This window comes from Saccopteryx leptura, chromosome 2, assembly GCF_036850995.1.
Source record: "Saccopteryx leptura isolate mSacLep1 chromosome 2, mSacLep1_pri_phased_curated, whole genome shotgun sequence".
Taxonomy (NCBI): domain Eukaryota; kingdom Metazoa; phylum Chordata; class Mammalia; order Chiroptera; family Emballonuridae; genus Saccopteryx; species Saccopteryx leptura.
In genome coordinates, this window is record NC_089504.1 from 146,137,693 (window position 1) to 146,156,041 (window position 18,349).

Consider the following 18,349-nt stretch of genomic DNA (forward strand, 5'->3'; position numbering starts at 1 on the left):
ATAGGTGTTGTCTTGGCTGAACATCATCTAACCCTGCTCTCCCACATACCTGTGAGCTACCTAACCTTCCTCAATATATTCCTCTTCTGTTTAAACTGCAGAGTGAATTCTGTTGTTTATAGCTCTGATCCCTGATCAATACAAGGTAGTATCATGAAGACAGGTAAATAAGTGTTTGAAGAAAAGAGTGATCAATAGAATTAATTGCTGCCCGGAGGTCAAGCAAGACACAAACTGAAAGATGTCTGATTTAACAATATGAAAGTTATCAGTGACCTTGATCAGAGCAGTTTGGAGGGGATATGGGATGAAAAATCTAGACTTAAGTGGGTTAAGGAGAGCATCTAACTTGAAGAAATAGACATTGAAAAGAGATCACACCTTTAAGAAATTTGACCACAAAGGGGAAAAGGGGCAATAACACAAAAGCTAGAAGAGGGTATGGGGTTTAGGGAGAAACTTGATCATATTTAAATACTGGTGGGAGAGAGCAAATAGAAAGAAGTTGAGGGGATCATAGAGGCAAGTTTCCTCTAATGAGGAAGAGGTGAGGCTCAGTACTCAGATGGACCCATTACTCGTAGGAGGAGTTCTATCTATTCAACTGAGACCGGGGAGAGGGAAGAAAGGACGAGTGTGAAGCATGTGGGTTTACGTTGGGTGGGAGGAGAAAGATGAGGAAGTTTTTGTTTCTGTTTTCTGTTTTGCTGGTAAAGAAAGTATATGCTGAATATAAGAGAATGAGTAGAGCCAAAAGTTTACAGGGAATGATGGAGGTCTGCGATAATCAATGTTGGGAATGAGAAAAAACTGAGCTGGGATGCACAGTAAAATTACCAGGCAGAGTACAGTACCCAGGTAAGGTTTGTAACCATGCAGATCTACCACTTGACATTTTTATAACACTTTGATTCTTCACAGTGCATGTTCATATGTACAAGTTAATTTGTGCAATAACCCTGCAACCTACAGGGAACAGATAGACTTACCCCCCTTTCACAGCCAAGGAACCTGTTCAAAGTTGAGTTTTCCAAATGTTTGCTGCAAGCTTGTGATTGACAAACCTAGAGTAGGATCTCTCCATACAACCCAGTTCCTCCACAATCTGGTCCTTATCTTTGCAGTTTAATCTACAAGCATTACTGGATAAAAGCCTCCTGCAGCAGAAAAACTCCAAAACAACTTGCTCTTTCTCTTTGCTCTCTCTTCTCTGCCAATCCAAACTGAATTCACTCTTCATGGCCCAGATGAAGTCCCAATTCCTCCTCAGTATCTTTCTAACCTCTTGGGCCAATGGAATTCCATCTGTCTCTACTTCTGTACTTTTTGTTGTACTTACAGCTAATCAGAAAGCTGTTTCAGCTGAATCCAACTTGCTTGAAACTAGGGGACAGGCTCATTTGAAAAATCGCCCTGTCGTGTTGAATTTGAAAGTTCATCAAGTTGAATGGCATTCTTTCAAAGAAGGCAGATTGGTATTTTTAATATTAAAATTTAATTTTATAAATATATATTTGTCAAAAACAAGTTTCAAATTGTATCCAAATTGCAGCCTACTCAGAGTTATTTGATTAAACATTACATCAGTGTTTGCATGAAAAACATGGAGCCACTTCAATTTCCAATAGCTTATTCATACATAAATTAGTGACTAAATTGCATTGCTAACTTTGCCAATATTAATCAATGTTTAATGTTAATTAGGAGGTATGACCTCACAACAACTCAGTATAAATAAAGATAGGTTTTACAATTTCGGTTCCATTTCTCCACCATCACATTCTTATTTAAGAATATGAACAATCTGCCTGACCAGGCGGTGGCACAGTGGATAAAGCATCAGACTGGGATGTGGAAGATCCAGGTTCGAGACCTTGAGGTTGCCAGCTTGAGTGCAGTCTCATCCGGTTTGAGCAAGGCTCGTCAGCTTGAGCCCAAAGTCGCTGGCTTGAGCAAAGGGTCACTCAGTCTGCTGTAGCCCCCCAGTCAAGGCACATATGAGAAAGCAATTAATGAACAACTAAGGTGCCGCAACAAAGAATTGATGCTCCTCATCTCTCTTTGATCTCTCAGTCTCTGATCTCTCTGATCCGTCTCTCTGATCTCTCAGTCTCTGTCACAAAAATGAAAATAAAAAAAAGAATATGAACAATCTGGCCCTGGCCGGTTGGCTCAGCGTAGAGCGTTGGCCTGGCATGTGGAAGTCCTGAGTTCAATTCCCAGCCAGGGCACACAGGAGAAGCACCCATATGCTTCTCCACCCTTCCCCTTCTCCTTTCTCTCTATCTCTCTCTTCCCCTACCACAGCCAAGGCTCCATTGGAGCAAAATTCACCTGGGCACTGAGGATGGCTCCATGGCCTCCACCTCAGGCGCTAGAATGGCTCCAGTTGTAGCGGAGCAACACCCCAGAGGGGCTGAACATTGCCCCCTGGTGGGTATGCTGGGTGGATCCCAGTGGGGTGCATGCCAGAGTCTGTCTGCCTCCCCCCACTTCTCTCTTCAAACACACACACACACACACACACACACACACACACAAACTGCTCTAAATAAAGTGCCTTTAAAAAAACAGTATGAACAATCTGTAAAAATAATCTTGGAACACAATCTTCATATTAAAGAAAAATTACTTGGCAGAAATTTAAAATGGAATAAAATTTAAAAATAAAAATATTTGTATGTACTATTTAAGTCTTAGGGAATCTATTTTTATATCATACCAATGAATAGGAGGTGAAATTAGAACCATAATGTGGTTGCCTCATACCCAGTGATTCATGTTCATTAATAGTAGCACCAATTTCCCACTGTCCAAATACATGGGGCTCTTTTCTGCTCAGAAATAGTTGTTTGTCTATACAAACCAAGATCTCTCACTCCTCTCTGTCACATTCACTTAATTTGTGCCTAACTGTTCCCTGCAATCCACAACTATTGTTGTTCCCTAAAAACTTATCCTTATTTCTATTCATAATATTAATAATAAAACTAACAGTTATTCCAATGTTTGATGCTATGACCATTTTTATTTACAGCATCACATGTTTAACAACAGATCCCAAACATCCTATCAGGACCATTGAATCAAATTTGGATGTGTTTTATTTAGGCAATCCTGATATATTTCTAGCTATCTTGTTTTTCTACCACTAATCGTGCTCAAACTTCCATTACATGATCTCCAAGCCTTTATTTCAGATGTTAGTAATGCACATGATTACTTTATTTTATATCAAAATTGATTCTTCTTTTTGAAAGCTAATAAACACATAGGGGGATGAAGAGAATTGTAAAAGGAATGCTAATAGTTGTGTTTCATCTCAAGCAAGTATTTGTTCACTGACTTAAACACTTTTAACAAATATAACTAGAATATATGACTTGAAATTCTTGGAAGGCAAGATAGAGCTGATATTTATAATTTAATCTCTAAACTATACTTGACCTTAAACATAATGAAGTTGCAAAAAGACATTCTACATCAATTGAATTATTAAAACTTTTAGTCATATGATGCCTTTTATCACTTCAAATGAATTCTTTTCTATGGAAGCGGCTTAAAAATTAATTTTCATTTTTTAAATGAAAAAATGATAATGAACTGCTGCTTTACCTAAGACACCTATAATTAATTTAAAGTGAATTGTTTAATTCTAAGCAGACACTTTCTCCCTGATAATAATAAACAAGTACATGCATATTAATAATCAAGTATTTTAAAGTGCTTTGCATTTATAGAAAAATAACATGAATGCCCAAAGTTAGTTAAAATCTTATCACATAATGTGCAAATGAGGATGAATAATATATACTCTATATTGAAGAACTGGTTAGAATATTATTCATATGAGAAAGGAATTAGGCATAAAGTGGTTTGAGTCTGGAAATAAACCATGGTAACTTAGTTACTGGAGTAGCCACAGATCTTATTGTAATTGGCTTAAAATAGAACATAATGTCATTGTATAGACTCTAAGAATACTGTTACCTCAAGCTTTCAATATAATAATGGTGTAATATCTTAGTTTAAAAAATTATTCATGCCCTGGCCGGTTGGCTCAGCCGTAGAGCATCGGCCTGGCATGCGGGGGACCCGGGTTCGATTCCCGGCCAGGGCACATAGGAGAAGTGCCCATTTGCTTCTCCAACCTCCCCTCCTTCCTCTCTGTCTCTCTCTTCCCCTCCCGCAGCCAAGGCTCCATTGGAGCAAAGATGGCCCAGGCGCTGGGGATGGCTCCTTGACCTCTGCCCCAGGCGCTAGAGTGGCTCTGGTCGCGGCAGAGCGACGCCCCGGAGGGGCAGAGTATCGCCCCCTGGTGGGCAGAGCGTCACCCCTGGTGGGCGTGCCGGGTGGATCCCAGTCGGGTGCATGCAGGAGTCTGTCTGACTGTCTCTCCCCGTTTCCAGCTTCAGAAAGGAAAAAAAAAATTATTCATGTGATATGAAATGACTGACATACTGGTAGTAATAAATATGTGTGAGAAGAACAAGTTTAACAGCTAATTTTTATGAAAGATTTATTTTTCTGGGAAGCATTTTTACATACTTAATCTTATTTATCCTCTACTCTCCACCAACTTCATGAGACAAAGTCTCCCCATTTTATAAATGAAGAGACTGAGACTCAATGATATTAAGTAATTTACACATATCCCCACAGTTAGTAAAATAGCAAAGGTAAGAATAAAATTCAGCTCTTTTGTGTAATCTTCTTTCCACTGTGTAATCTTCTTTCATAACATCAGAACTTTTCCCATTTGTCAAAAATGGAAAGATTTTTATTTGACAATTTAAACAATTTACATTAATGTGTCTATTAAATCACCAAAGTTCTCTGACATGTATTTTAAAAAGTAATTACAGGTGGTTGCACCTATAAATCTACAAAATATCCACTCAGGTACCGGAATGACTTTTTTATGCACAGGGAATATATACAAAATAAGTCTTTGTTCTGATTGGCTTTTCAGCATTGAAACAATTGACTAGCAAGAGTAACAATCATAAATATTTATACTTATCTAACCTTGGCAGAAAGTAAATATTTCCGTCATATCATATGACAAAGAAATGCAAAGGTAAGCAATAGAGGGGGCCAAAGAAAACGCAAAATCATACCAGAAATTCAATAATGCTATAGGCTATGGATACAAATTTCCTTAGCTGCTGGTGAATCTGAGGTCCCCTTCAACACCTCCCCAATTACTTCTTAGTGTCCCCCTGAGCATTTCTATGTGCTCAGGAATAAATGAACACATACTCACCATCACTGCCTACTGCCCTGCCCCTGGGCATCCTCTGGGTCTCTTTCATGTCCCCTGAGTCTCTGCCAAAGCTAGTACATATCCTGTGTCCCTACATTTGTCTCTTTAAAAGAAGTTCCCATTCCCAAAGCTACAAACTTCCCGAGACACCACCACACAGCACTGCCTTGTCTTCACAGCACGTTCAGAGCTACTCAAAACAGGGAAAAAAGTGTCCTCCCTAATTTTGTTTCGTTCGTTGGGACCTAAGCCCTACAGTAGCCTTGTTTATATTATGAGTTGATTCTTTTCCCTATCATCCCATTATGTCTCTCCCACCACTCAGTGTGAAAACTAGCCCAAGGATCCAGGCAACTCTTACATGCTTGTACATGAACCTCTCTTCATTCTTGGCATAAAGCCAAAAGCCTAGAGAGCATCAAACAAAACAGACACTGGGGGTATGCATCACGCTCACACGTAGCCATGTTCCTTTTCCTTAGCTTAAACCAGTGTTTCTCAACAGGGAAGAATTCTTCCCTCCAGGGGAAATTCGGCAATGTCTGAAGGCATTTTTGTTATCACAGCTGGGAGTGGTGGGGACACACGCAGGCCTGCAGCTGGCATCTACAGGGAAAAGGCCAAGGATGCTGCTAAACCTCCTGAAATGCACAGGACAGCTCCCATAACAAAGAGTCCTCCATGACAAAATGTCAGTAGTGCTATGGCTGAGAATTATGGTTTAAAATAACACCACTGTATGCCCAGGAATACGTGACCCAACAGGCTCAACAATTCATTTTTCTAGGCAGAAGCGTATTAACTTAAGACTAAAAAATAATGAATTTTTGAAAATTCATCCTTGGAAGATGTCAATATAAAGTTAGTCTAAAATAGACTGCAAACATCAATGTACATAACCACCTATGAAACGTGTAAAAATGGAGATTTTTGAGACCTGACTCTGACTTATCTAAGGAAAATTAAGGTTGCATCCAGGAACATGCATTTTTTAACAGGCTACTCAGGTGATTCTGATGCAGCTTGAATCACACTCTAAGAAACCAGGTTGAGGAAACCACACTGTATACTAATGAAAATAAACTGAAATGCTTTCTGGATTGTCTAGAGAAATTTTTTTTTCTTTTCAAAAACATTCCATTTTTAAAACCAGTTAACTGTTTTTTTTAAAAAAAGACTTTCTAATGAAAAATCTCTATGCCACTCTTATTTATAAAAATAAGAATTAGATTAGGTATCTAATAAGTTAAAAATAAGTAGTAAAAATTTAGAACTATATTATCTCACTCATATGTGGGATATAAAACTGAAACTTATAGACACAAGCAACAGTATGGTGGTTACCAGAGGGGAGTGGGGGCAGGGGGAAAGAGAGCCAAGGATATAGTGATGGAAGATGGTTTGACATCGGGTGGCAGGCACACAATGCAACATACAGATCATGTATCGTAGAAATGTACACTGGAAACTTCTATGATTCTATATATTAACAAATATCACCCCAATAAATTTAATAAATAATTATTATATGAGTGTATGTGAATATACACACAGACACGTGCATACAAAGGAAATCCTGCTATTCTAATTTTATGAGCTATTTTCTGCTTTCAATAACTGTGTGATATTATACATTTAAAAGTTTTATGTTTATATTGTGCAATATAACAAATAATTATAAAACATACATTTATGGAATATATTCACACTTCAGAAGCCTATCCATACATTCAATTTTAGTCATAATCTTCTCCCTACTCCAAGACAGTGGTGGGATCCAGCCGTTTTGCACGGGTTCAGCAGAACCGATACGTAATTTTTTGTTGAGTTTGGTGAACTGGTTGTTAAAATGGCACTTGTAATCAGGGTTCTCTCTAAGGAAGGTGCCTGGGCAGTCTCTCAATGTGGAAATCGCAAATTTACATTCTCTACTCGTTTTTAAAGTTCATCTGTGCAACAGTGTATTCTAAATGCCCATAATAATGTTCATTCCATCCATAGATGAAAAATATTGCAAGTGAGGATGCCGATTGAGAAGCAATACAAAAAGAACATAAATAATAGTTTTATTGTTTTTGTTGGTATTATTTAATATTTTTTCATCAATTTTTAAAACTCTTATAATCTAGTTTTATGTACCTCTTTTATTGTTCTTATTTAAATATTAAATGCATGAAATAATAAACTACCTTTCAGTAGATCTTTTTTTATCCTTAAAACGGTCATTAGGTCAGAGAACCGGTTGTTAAATTATTTGAATCCCACCACTGCTCCAAGAATTATTCACTAACATGCCTTTACAAAAATTATTCTCTTATTGTTATGTATGTACTTTATCAGCTATATATATTTCTCTAAACAATGTAACAGTTTTGCTTTTCTTATTCTTTATATAATAAATTATGTTGTATGTGTTTTAAAAAAGTAGTAAAAATTTTAAAACACCAAATTTGAAGATATGTGAAAAAAATTTGATTCCTGGGTTTCCTGTTTGCTGTCCAGACAAATGATTTAGGACAAATCATTTCGTTTCTAAGCTATTCAGTTTTCTGTACCATAAAACAGGAGATTACAATAGTGCCTGCATCATAGAACTGCTGGGTGAAATAAGATGTTGTATGTGTAAGACATTTTAAATGCCTCTAAAGAATCATTTGGTTATTACTAATTGGTGTTGTTTTTCTTATTATAGCCTTATTTACAAGAAAGGAGAATAAAAAATAGAAATATAGAGAAGTTATATGTTTCATTAAGTTATGTTTACAATACTTTGTATATGGGCTAGAATCTTCTGAAATGCGGGATAAGAAAAAAGGTGGAAGAGGTTGCATTAGTTAAAGGATTTCATTAAAAAGAGAGAACTAAGGTGGGAGGAAACAGTGTTTCTTTTGATGCAATGGGTGAAAAAAAAAGAATAAGTATTTGTGGTACTTATAATATGCATGCCATTTATCAGTATGCAAAAATTTTAACAAGTAATAACTGTTATAAATAAATAAAGTCCTTTTTTTGCACTACTCAAAATAATTTTTAAGGCCTATACATACCGATTTAAAACAACCAAATCCCCTTTTAGCTATGAAAGTCAGTATGACAATTAGATATTTTTACACAATATAAACACGTTCAACAAGTTCAATGCTTGTCCTGAATAACACTTTGGTGTTGAGGTAGCCTAGAGGAGCCCATCTGTTCAACACATCTAAGCATTTCAAACCATCAGTAAACAAATACATCTTAATCTCTACTTGTCTGTTTCTGTTTTATAAGTTTGAGACAATTCAAGAAAAATAAACATTCTCTGAAAACAAAACACAGATATATATAAGTGGGAGAAATTATACAGACACACATATATGGATCTCTTTAACAAATAATATATAATTATGTATATAACAACTAGACAAGGTACTAATTCTTCAATCATAATATTTTTAAAATGATATGAAATATTAAATTTATGTGTATTTAATCCATCAAAAATTTCTTCAAATAAAAAAATAAGCAGTTCAGAAAAATAATTAAATCATGGATAGTTAAATGAAAAAGCAGAAAGTGTTTCTTTCAGATTGTCTTCGTTTGCTAGGGCCATGTGAAGTACTGCAAACTGGAGGCGCAAGTACAGAAATTTGCCTCAGCATTCTGTAGGCTCATAGTCCAAAATCAAGGTGTAGGAGGGCTGGTTCCGCCCGAGGGCTGTGAAGGACAAGTTATTCCACACCTCTTGCCTTACTGTGGTGCTTTGCTGGAAATCTTTGGTGTTCCTTGGCTTACGGGCCTATCAACAAGATCTCTGCCTTCACAAATAGGGTCAGGGCACTCCTGGACTTCAAACCTTTCACTGGTTTCCCCTTGTTCTTATCGTGAAACTCTTCATCTTCATTGTGCCCTTCAGGGACCTGCTTCTCACCATCGATTTCATCAGGCACCTCTGCCTTCCTTCAGTTCTTACGAAGTACCGCTTTCCACCTAAGAGCCTTGAGCCACGCTGATTTTTTCACCTAGGAAATTCCTTCTTTCCCACCCATACATACATCCCTGGCTGCTTTTTACTTCATTTTCAGATAGCAGAAAAAATCTCTTTTCTTCAAGCACGACCACCCATCCAGATCAGATCTTGTGAACCTGTTTCTCTTTCAGGGCATTCGCCACATGTGAAACTGAATGTTCTTTGGTGTAATGATCTGTTTATTATCTTCTTGTCTGGAGAATATCAATCATTACATCGTATTTTCTATTTCACCACTAGCTTAGCCTTGAACAAAGTTAAGTATTCAATGAATATTTGTCAAATGAATATATAAACTTCAACATCTACCAGTGCTGTTTTAACTCTGATCAAATAAACTGTAGTAAAAATCGATTGTCTGAATTATGGTCATATCAGTTAAACACCCCACAGATTTAGTAAATAAAATTTATATTACTTAAAAATTACCACTTGCTTATTTTGGTATGTAATGAAAATTCTAATTTCTTAGAGGACCAGAACTCTGTGAGACCCGCTGATAAACAACTGTACAATTGCATAAAGAATGTTAAATGTTGCTGCTAAGAAGTCAAAACATCCTTAAAGTTAGTAACAGTACCAAAATGAAAAGTATACCAAATTTGATCAGAATACTGCAAAGCCCACTGACATGAATAACGATATAAATATATATTATATGTCCTCATGTATAAAAACTTCAAGATCTCTATAGTAAACCAAGTTTTTCCATCATTTTCTTAACTGTTAAAGATTACATCTTTTTATTTGTTTATTTATTTGTTTCACCTAGGAAATTCCCTTCTTTCCCAATAATAAACAAAATTTATTTATTTTGTTTGTTTATTTTTAGAGAGAAACAGGAATGTGGGGGAGGAGAGAGACGAGAAGCATCACGTTAGTTTAGTTTAGTGTTACTGTTTTTTTAATAGATTGCTTCTCATACATGCCTTGGCTGGAGGCTCAAGTTGAGCCAGTGACCCCTATTCAAGCTAGTGACCTTTGGCTTCAAGCCAGCAACGTTGGGCTTCAAGCCAATGACTTGGGCTTCTAGCCAGCAACCTCTGGGCTCTAGCTAGCAATCTTGGGATCATGTTGATGATCTCGCGCTCGAGCTGGAAAACCAGTGCTCGAGCCACGGAGCCCGTGTTCTAGCCGGTGACCTCCAGGTTTCAAATCAGAGAGCCCTCAGAGTCCCAGGCAGACTCTCAACCCACTGCACAACCACCAGTCAGGCAAAGAAGATAACATCTTTAAATGACAGATATTGTGAAGCAATTTACAAACCATTTTTCAGTATGATCCATTCATAGTGGCTCTACTTTCAAACATTCCATGAACATACTTTCCCCTCTTTACCTCTCTCAGCACTTTCTTAATACAGGCCACCAAAAAAACCCTTTGCCTAGACTACTATAACAGCCATCTAACCAGTCTTCCTGTTTACACTTATGTTATCCCCACCACATCCAGCCCAACGTTTCATCTAACGCATTGCAGACAGAACTATCCTTTACAAATCTGAGCACGTTACTTCCCTACTTGAGAGGAATCTAAAACGCTTATAAGCCACTCTACATGTTCTGGTACCTAATACTTAATTGCTTCATCACATTATCCTTGTTACTGTTTTTAGAACAATGAAAGTAGTTCCCATTTAAGGTCTTTCTACTTGCTACTCCTTCTTGTTGGAATGCTCTGTTCCAGCTATTTCTATGCTGTTTCCTTATCATCAAATCTCTAGTGACCTGCCAACCCTCCCTCCTCCAGCCCCAGAGGCTTCCCCTGACCATCCCGTCTAAATTAATCCCTCTCTATCACATCATCCTGTTTCATTTTCTTCCCATTATTTATTACTACCTGAAATTACCTTCTCTGTATTAGGAGTTACTCACATAGTCTTGGTCTCCCCCTAGACTGTAAGCTCCTGAGCACAAGAACCTTACCAGTCTTACTTACCATTTACTACCCAGTCCTAAAAAATGGCTGGTATACAGTAAGTAGGTGTTCACTAAATATTTATTACGAGTGAATATACTTAACAACAACAAAAGTGGCAGCTCACAATAAAAATAATTATCATAAATTACAATTCAAAAAGAGGTATCATATAAATTTATATTACATGGTTTCATAATATACACATTAACAGTATCAGTGGGGATTAATACATATTAGAAATCTTAAATATTGTAATAAAAAATACATTCTTTTACTAAGCAGCCTGAAATTCATTTTTTTTTTAGAGAGTAGAGAGAGACAGACAGACAGGGAGGGAGAAAGATGAGAAGCATCAACTCATACTTGTGGCACCTTAGTTGTTCATTGATTGCTTCTCATACACGCCTTGATGTGGGGGGGCTCCTGCTGAGTCAATGACCCCTTGCTCAAGCCAGCGACCTTGGTCTTTAAGCCAGTGACCTTTGGACCAAAGCAGCAACTATGGGGTCATGTCTATGAGCCCATACTCAAGCCTGCAACCCCACGCTCAAGCTAGTGAGCTCACACTCAAGCCAGCAACCTCAGGGTTTTGAACCTGGGTCCTCAGCATCCCAGGCTAATGCTCTACCTATTGTATCACTGCCCAGGCAGGCTGAAACCCATTTCTTAAATAAAACCTTTCAAAGCGAGGAATTTTAAATAAATCTCCATTAAAAATGGGTAAGGGAAGCCACATGTTCTTCCTTAGGCAAAAATGGAATAGTCTCTTCTGCACTGAATCAGAAGCATTTAAAGAAGTACTTTGGGAAAATATGCCAATCTAAAAAATAAATACTGACATTTAAGGCAGAAAAAAATCTATTGAAATCTAAGGGAAACAATAGAATTTGGTTTCCTAATGACCAATAAATCACTATGTAACTAAACCTGTTTATACTTCGGCTATCACCAAGGATAACACATTCTTGACATTTGGAAAGGGTAAGTCTAGAACCCTTCAAATGCCCAAACACCACCTTATCAGTGTTCTCACTTGCAAGGCCCACTAACTAGTCACACACTTAATGAGAAGGATGCAAATCTATGCCTCAGGCAAATTATAAATGACTACACTTCATGGACTTCTGGAGTCTTCATGAATAGTTAAAGCTATAGTATGTATGAATGCCAAGGACCTCCTTGCTGTATTTGGATGGTTTCCACGAGAGAATAAACTACCTTGGATATTAGTTCAGATTTTAAAAAATAACTTGGACACTATTTACTCCACTGGAGCCATTTACTAAATACCCCAGAGCATGAATACAAGCACTGAGATGATTTAAAGTAGCAAACAAAAATAGCAGTGAGCACTTTATCTTACTGTTCATTGATTACCTTTGCTGCACAACGTTGTCTGGAAAAACCTGACTACAGTTCTAACGGCAAGCCCACAGTAATCATGTCAATATGTGAACTATATGAATATCTAATTATTAAAAAAAAAAGAAGGCAATTTTGCAGAGGGAGTATTGGGCTAATTCAAGAAACCAGCCATATAAATTTATTAGTCTGACACATATCAGATAGCTGAAATACTTTCATTTGAAAGATAATTATTTTTATTTGATTAATATGCTTCCAATTAAATTCACCATTTTGAATGAGCCCATCAACTTGACAACCTGGGAAATTAATAAATTATGCATGCATTAATAGTAGGAAATTTATATAGCTGAGCCACACATCATTACAAGGATTACCTTCACAGTAGGCATTGTCCTCTCGAAGAGCCCTAAAACCATCTCGACAGCTACAAACGGCCCTGTCATTCAGATTTCTGCAGACAGAATTCTCCATGCACTTATGCCTTTCAGAACAAAAGTCGAAACCTACAAGAAAAAGGAACTTATTAAGGTAAATGAACCACGACAAAGCAAATAAACTTTATCTACTTAATATCTTCCTTAGATTTAGAAGCTATTTTTTCCCAAATGATTTTTAAATTTGATATCTTTATCCAGTGTTTACAGAACCATAAACTGTGTTCTAAAACAGTTTTCTTCCTGTGTAAATTCAATTAATTTCTACCTCAATTGAGTCTATGTCTTGCTTCTGACTTTATAAATGCTATCTAGTCTCTACTATTCTAACAATAGTCCTCTCATTATCTGAAATAAAGATTCTTGGGGTCCAAAATGTAGATTTGCATGAGAAAGTGAGCTGTGAACTAGTGGTGGAACATTATTAATAATTATGGGTAACAGAAAGCACGCCAGACGCAATGTGCATATTGTGTATTTAAAAAATAAAACAGACAGCTTGGACTCCTTAAAAAAAATCCCAAATACATTTAAAAATGAAAATTACATCATTTCATTCTAATTTTTTTCTGGACATCTGTAAGGCAAAGTAGAAAGGAGAAAATTTTTATGAACTACAAAGATTTCACAGATTCCATGGTCTTTATGAAAGGAAAGAAAAACAGAGTATTTTATAAACAGTGACAAAAATCGTGTCATTTCTGAGGATCTCTTTTTCTTGGGAGGACTTGTTCAAAGATATCTAAGATGCTGAAATAAAAAGCATGAACATTGGAATTCATGAAAATTACATGATTATACATCTTTCAAACTATTTTCAAACTGCCTGATGCATAAGTTATCTCCCTAGTTTTACATTGTTCAGTAAATTAGCATTTCAGTCCATGTATAAAAGAGAAGACTAGAAGAATGTATTTCATGTAGATAAAATAAACTCACCTGCCTATAACCAAAAAAAGACTTTTGCCTGAGCAAATCATGAAGATGGAAGTTCTAAGCTGGCTCATCTGATTCAGTAAAAGGGTGTAGGTTAAGCTATACGACAGCCAGCAGGTATATCTGTTACAGCAAAATGACTGGTGTCTATTCTGAAGGATTAGTGTCCATAATGACTACTTTGAATATCACCCAGAATTAAAACATCTCCCTAAATAAGACCTGAAAAGGACAATAATCCCCCTTATCTCAGGGGGGTGAGATATGTTTCAAGACACCCCTGCCTTCCCTGTAGATGACTGAAACCACAGATAGTAACCAAACCCTATACATCATATTTTTTTTCTTATATATACACACAACAATGATATAGTTTAATTTAAAAATTAGGCACAGTAAGAGATGAACAACAGTAATACTAAAATACGACAACTATAATATATACTGTAATAAAAATTATGTGAATGGCTTGGGGACCACTATTAAGTAAATAAGGGTTACTTGAACACAAGCACTGTGATACCAAGTCAGTTAATCTGATAACAGATGGCTACTAAGTAACTAGCGGGCAGGTAGAGACACAGTGTGAATGTGCTGTAAAAGGGACCATTCACGTCCCAGGCAGGACAGAGCAGGGGGGACTGAGATTTCATTGTACCACATAGAATGATGTGCAATTTAAAACTTATAAACTGTTGGCCCTGGCTGTTTGGCTCAGTGGTAGAGCATCAGCCTGGCGTGTGGGAGTCCTGGGTTTGATTCCAGTCGGGGCACATAGGAGAAGCGCTCATCTGCTTCTCCACCCCTCCTCCTCTCCTTCCTCTCTGTCTCTCTCTTCCCCTCCCACAGCCGAGGCTCCATTGGAGCAGGGTTTGCCCAGGCGCTGAGGATGGCTCTGTGGCCTCTGCCTCAGGCGCTAGGATGGCTCTGGATGCAACAGAGCGACGCCCCAGAGGGGCAGAACATCGCCCCCTGGTGGGCATGCCGGGTGGATCCCGGTCGGGCGCATGCAGGAGTCTGACTGCCTCTCCGTTTCCAGCTTCGGAAAAATTAAAAAAAAAAAAGTAAACAATTAGAAGTAAAAAGTTCACTTTAAAGATGAAAACATTGTGATAGGGGTTTTTTATGTCTTTCTCATTAAATAGTTAAATTAAAACCATATATTTTTAAAAAGTGTTTCATTGACTTTTTATAATGCTTGAGGGGGAATAATTTCAGCTAAAAAGTCATCTTAATTCCCCATCTCAATATCTCAACACATCATCAACCTAAAATGAAAAGGCTCCAAAAGCCACTCCTTTATTTATTCTAAATTAAAGCAAATGTAGAAAAAACAATTGGCCCACTTCTTAAGATACACAGAGAATCAAGAGACCATGTTCCACCACAGTGCTAAACTGTGTAATTTTACATATAATGTTTCAAACACTTCAGAAAGCTGTGACTAAGAACAGCCCGATGCACTTTTTGTTTTTTTCTAAGTTTACATAGTTTTCTAACCTATCTTTCATCTTCTCACTTTGCTGCATTGTCTCTTCCTTCCTGTGTCAGACTCTGGCCAGTCTGTGCCACCTCTGTCTATGCCATGCACCACCCCTATTACAACCCCCTTCCAGTTCTGCCAAAGACATGGGGTGGGGAGACCCTTCATCTCGGCCTCAAACACTGCGCACGCGCTCACCATGCACTGTCTAATTCCCACAAGAATATTCCAACTCTGAGGTAACAGTGTGATCCTACCTTCACTGTTAGGTTTAGTTAGGGAGTGCTTTAGTTTTTATCAGACAGGTTTTCTTTTTATTATTATTAACCTAGAGACTTGAGAACTGAGGATTTCATCAATAAAATTCAAATCCATTCTAAACACTGTCAGATAGCTATTTTGACTTATTCACTAAAAAAATAAGTTCACTGAATCTATTGGTTATTTTACTGCTGAGACAAAATGCCAGGGCCAAACAGCTAACTAACTACTGACAAGAAGAAAGTTCAGACTCAATTTAACTGTTTCTAATCTCTAGGGAATAACTTGAAAAAAATTAGACAGGGTTGGAAACAAACTGTGATCTATTACCTTCCTAGGTGCACTTCCACTTGTACACGTTTGCCTTTGGGATTAGAAAGACCTGCATCTACAGCTGATCTCTACCACTCCCTGGCTGTGTCAATAAACTGTGTCCGTTAATTCACCTTGCTACACACTCAGGGTTTCTCACCTGTACATTTAGGATCACACCTAACCTCACAAAAATGGAAGGTTCAAATGAGAGCATCTCTGTAAAAACATAATTGTATAGTATTTGTCAATAATTAAAGCAATTAGACTATTAATAAGACACAAACCAAATATGCTGAGATATCTCTCACAGAAGAAAATTCAAATATTAGTTGTAGATGGATGGATCAATAATCTAATACAATATAGCCTTCTTTTTTATTTCTTCCTTTGGATACCAGGTTTGTTTTTTTCCTTTTGTGAACTTTTCAAATGAAGTTCTGTGGGGATTTTTGTTTTTAATTAATTAATTTATTTATTTATTAAATACATCATCAATGTTTATTTTTCAGCTCTTCCCAATAGGCCAGTGCTATGGCTGAGGGGCCAGGCCTCCATGAGAAGTAGGTCCGGGAGCCCAGGGTGACCATCTGAACGAGCCCCGAGGCCAGGAGGTCCTCCCACTAGGCTTTCCAGGTCCAGTATCCTGTGGAGCCCCAGCCTACGTCAGACCCAGGACAGCTGGCTTCGTGGAGGAAAAGAACATGTAGGGAGAGGACGTGTGACGTCTCAGAGCCTGCCAATGCCAACATCAGCATAGGACAGAAGGGAAACTGAGGCAAGAGGGCAGAACCCAGAGGAAAAAATGACAGGGGTCTGAAGGTGAGGTCGGGATGACCAGCATCTTTCAGAATCTGCGTCAGAAGGGGGAGAGAGGAAAACTTCCAGATACTTCCTCCTGGCTCTGGAAGAGCGAGCAGGGGAGAGTAGGGGTTCTGGTCAATCAGGGATGATTCCTGAACAGTTCCATCCCCCACGGGTGTCTGCAAGGCAGGCATGCTTAAAGGGGCTACAGTGCCTGGACAGGTCCTGTGGCCCCTGCCCTTGGTATGCCCTGGAGTGAGGGACAGAAGGGGTGGGCAGCCTCATCCCTGCTGGGCTCTCACTGAGCCTTCCTGGTCACCATCTGGTTCTCCAGCAGCACACAGGTGATGAGCACCCCCCCACACAGGAGCAGCAGGAGGCCAGCAGCTAGTGGGATGTCAAGAGGAAATAGCTGTGGATGACATGCTGGCTGTTGACCAATGGCAAGTAATAGGTGAAGATGATCAGAGTAATGGTGACAAGTTCTGTCCCCGTGGCCATTTCCCCCACACCGTGTCTTTTATTAAATATAGTTTTATAAAATATTCGTGTGCACTTTTGTGTAACTAGATACATAGGCAAGGGTGAATATAAAGATTATGAGTAAAAAAGCAGTACATGTAAAGGTTGTGCTTAATAATCAGGAGAAAGAGAATATGCTGATTTTGAGGTATTTGTTGGTATTGCCTTTGACCATGTATTTCTCCCTTTTGGAAAATAAAATCACCTAGTCATACTTCGGATGAACATTCATCTCTAATATCACCTTGTGTGCTTATAAGGAAACAGACCCTGCTGCTCTGGGGATAGGCATTCCATGGGCCCGGAGACAGTCATTTCTTCAGGTCTGGGAGTGCAATCCAATTCAGGCTAATAAAGACAGATGAAACCTCAAGTCCAGGTCTTTTGTTCAGCTCATGAGAATATTAAACTTTTCTTCCACCTACCTAAGCATCATAATGGTGTGAAGCTAAGAATGTCAAGAGTCTGCCTGAGAACATAGAACACCTAAAGACAAAGCCAGCTCAGAGGAGACAAACTGAGACATCCATGCAGGCTAAGGGGCAGGACTTGAGAGCTGATTCAGGCTGCTTACTGGGGCCATAGTTCCATTTTTTGCTTTGGTCAGTTAGTTTGGGCATTCTATCTCTTGTACCTTCAGAGAACACTAACTCATTTAGGTATTGTTTGCAAGACTGTGCATAATCCTGATTTGTCCTAAAGTGTGATTCACAGGCATGAATGAACACTTTTTTTCACTTAAATTTCATTTTTCAATTCCAGTTTACATTCAATATTTTTGTGTTAGTTTTAGGTGTATAGCATAGTGGTTAGGAAATCCTCTAATTTACAAAGTGTTCTCCCGATATTTCTAGTACCCACCTGGCACAATATGCAATTATTGCAGTACTATTTACTATATTCCCTATGCTGTACTTACACCCCCATGGCTATATTGTAACTACCAATTTGTACTTCTTCACCTCTTCACTTTTTTCACTCAGTCTCCCAAGCCCTCTCCCCTTGGGCAACCATCAGTCTGTTGTTCTCTGTTG

General features: G+C 38.1%; 1 protein-coding gene and 1 pseudogene across 4 annotated transcripts in view; both read right to left on the bottom strand.

Moving 5' to 3' along the window:
* Positions 1-18,349, bottom strand: part of NELL2 (neural EGFL like 2) — a 489,520-nt gene that overhangs the window by 199,443 nt on the left and 271,728 nt on the right. For all 4 annotated transcript variants that reach the window (XM_066369010.1, XM_066369011.1, XM_066369013.1 and 1 more), the window contains one exon: positions 12,938-13,066. In XM_066369010.1, the coding sequence (XP_066225107.1) occupies positions 12,938-13,066 (129 nt within the window). The remainder of the gene's footprint in view (positions 1-12,937; positions 13,067-18,349) is intronic.
* On the bottom strand, positions 17,092-17,294 carry LOC136395003 (dolichol phosphate-mannose biosynthesis regulatory protein pseudogene; annotated as a pseudogene).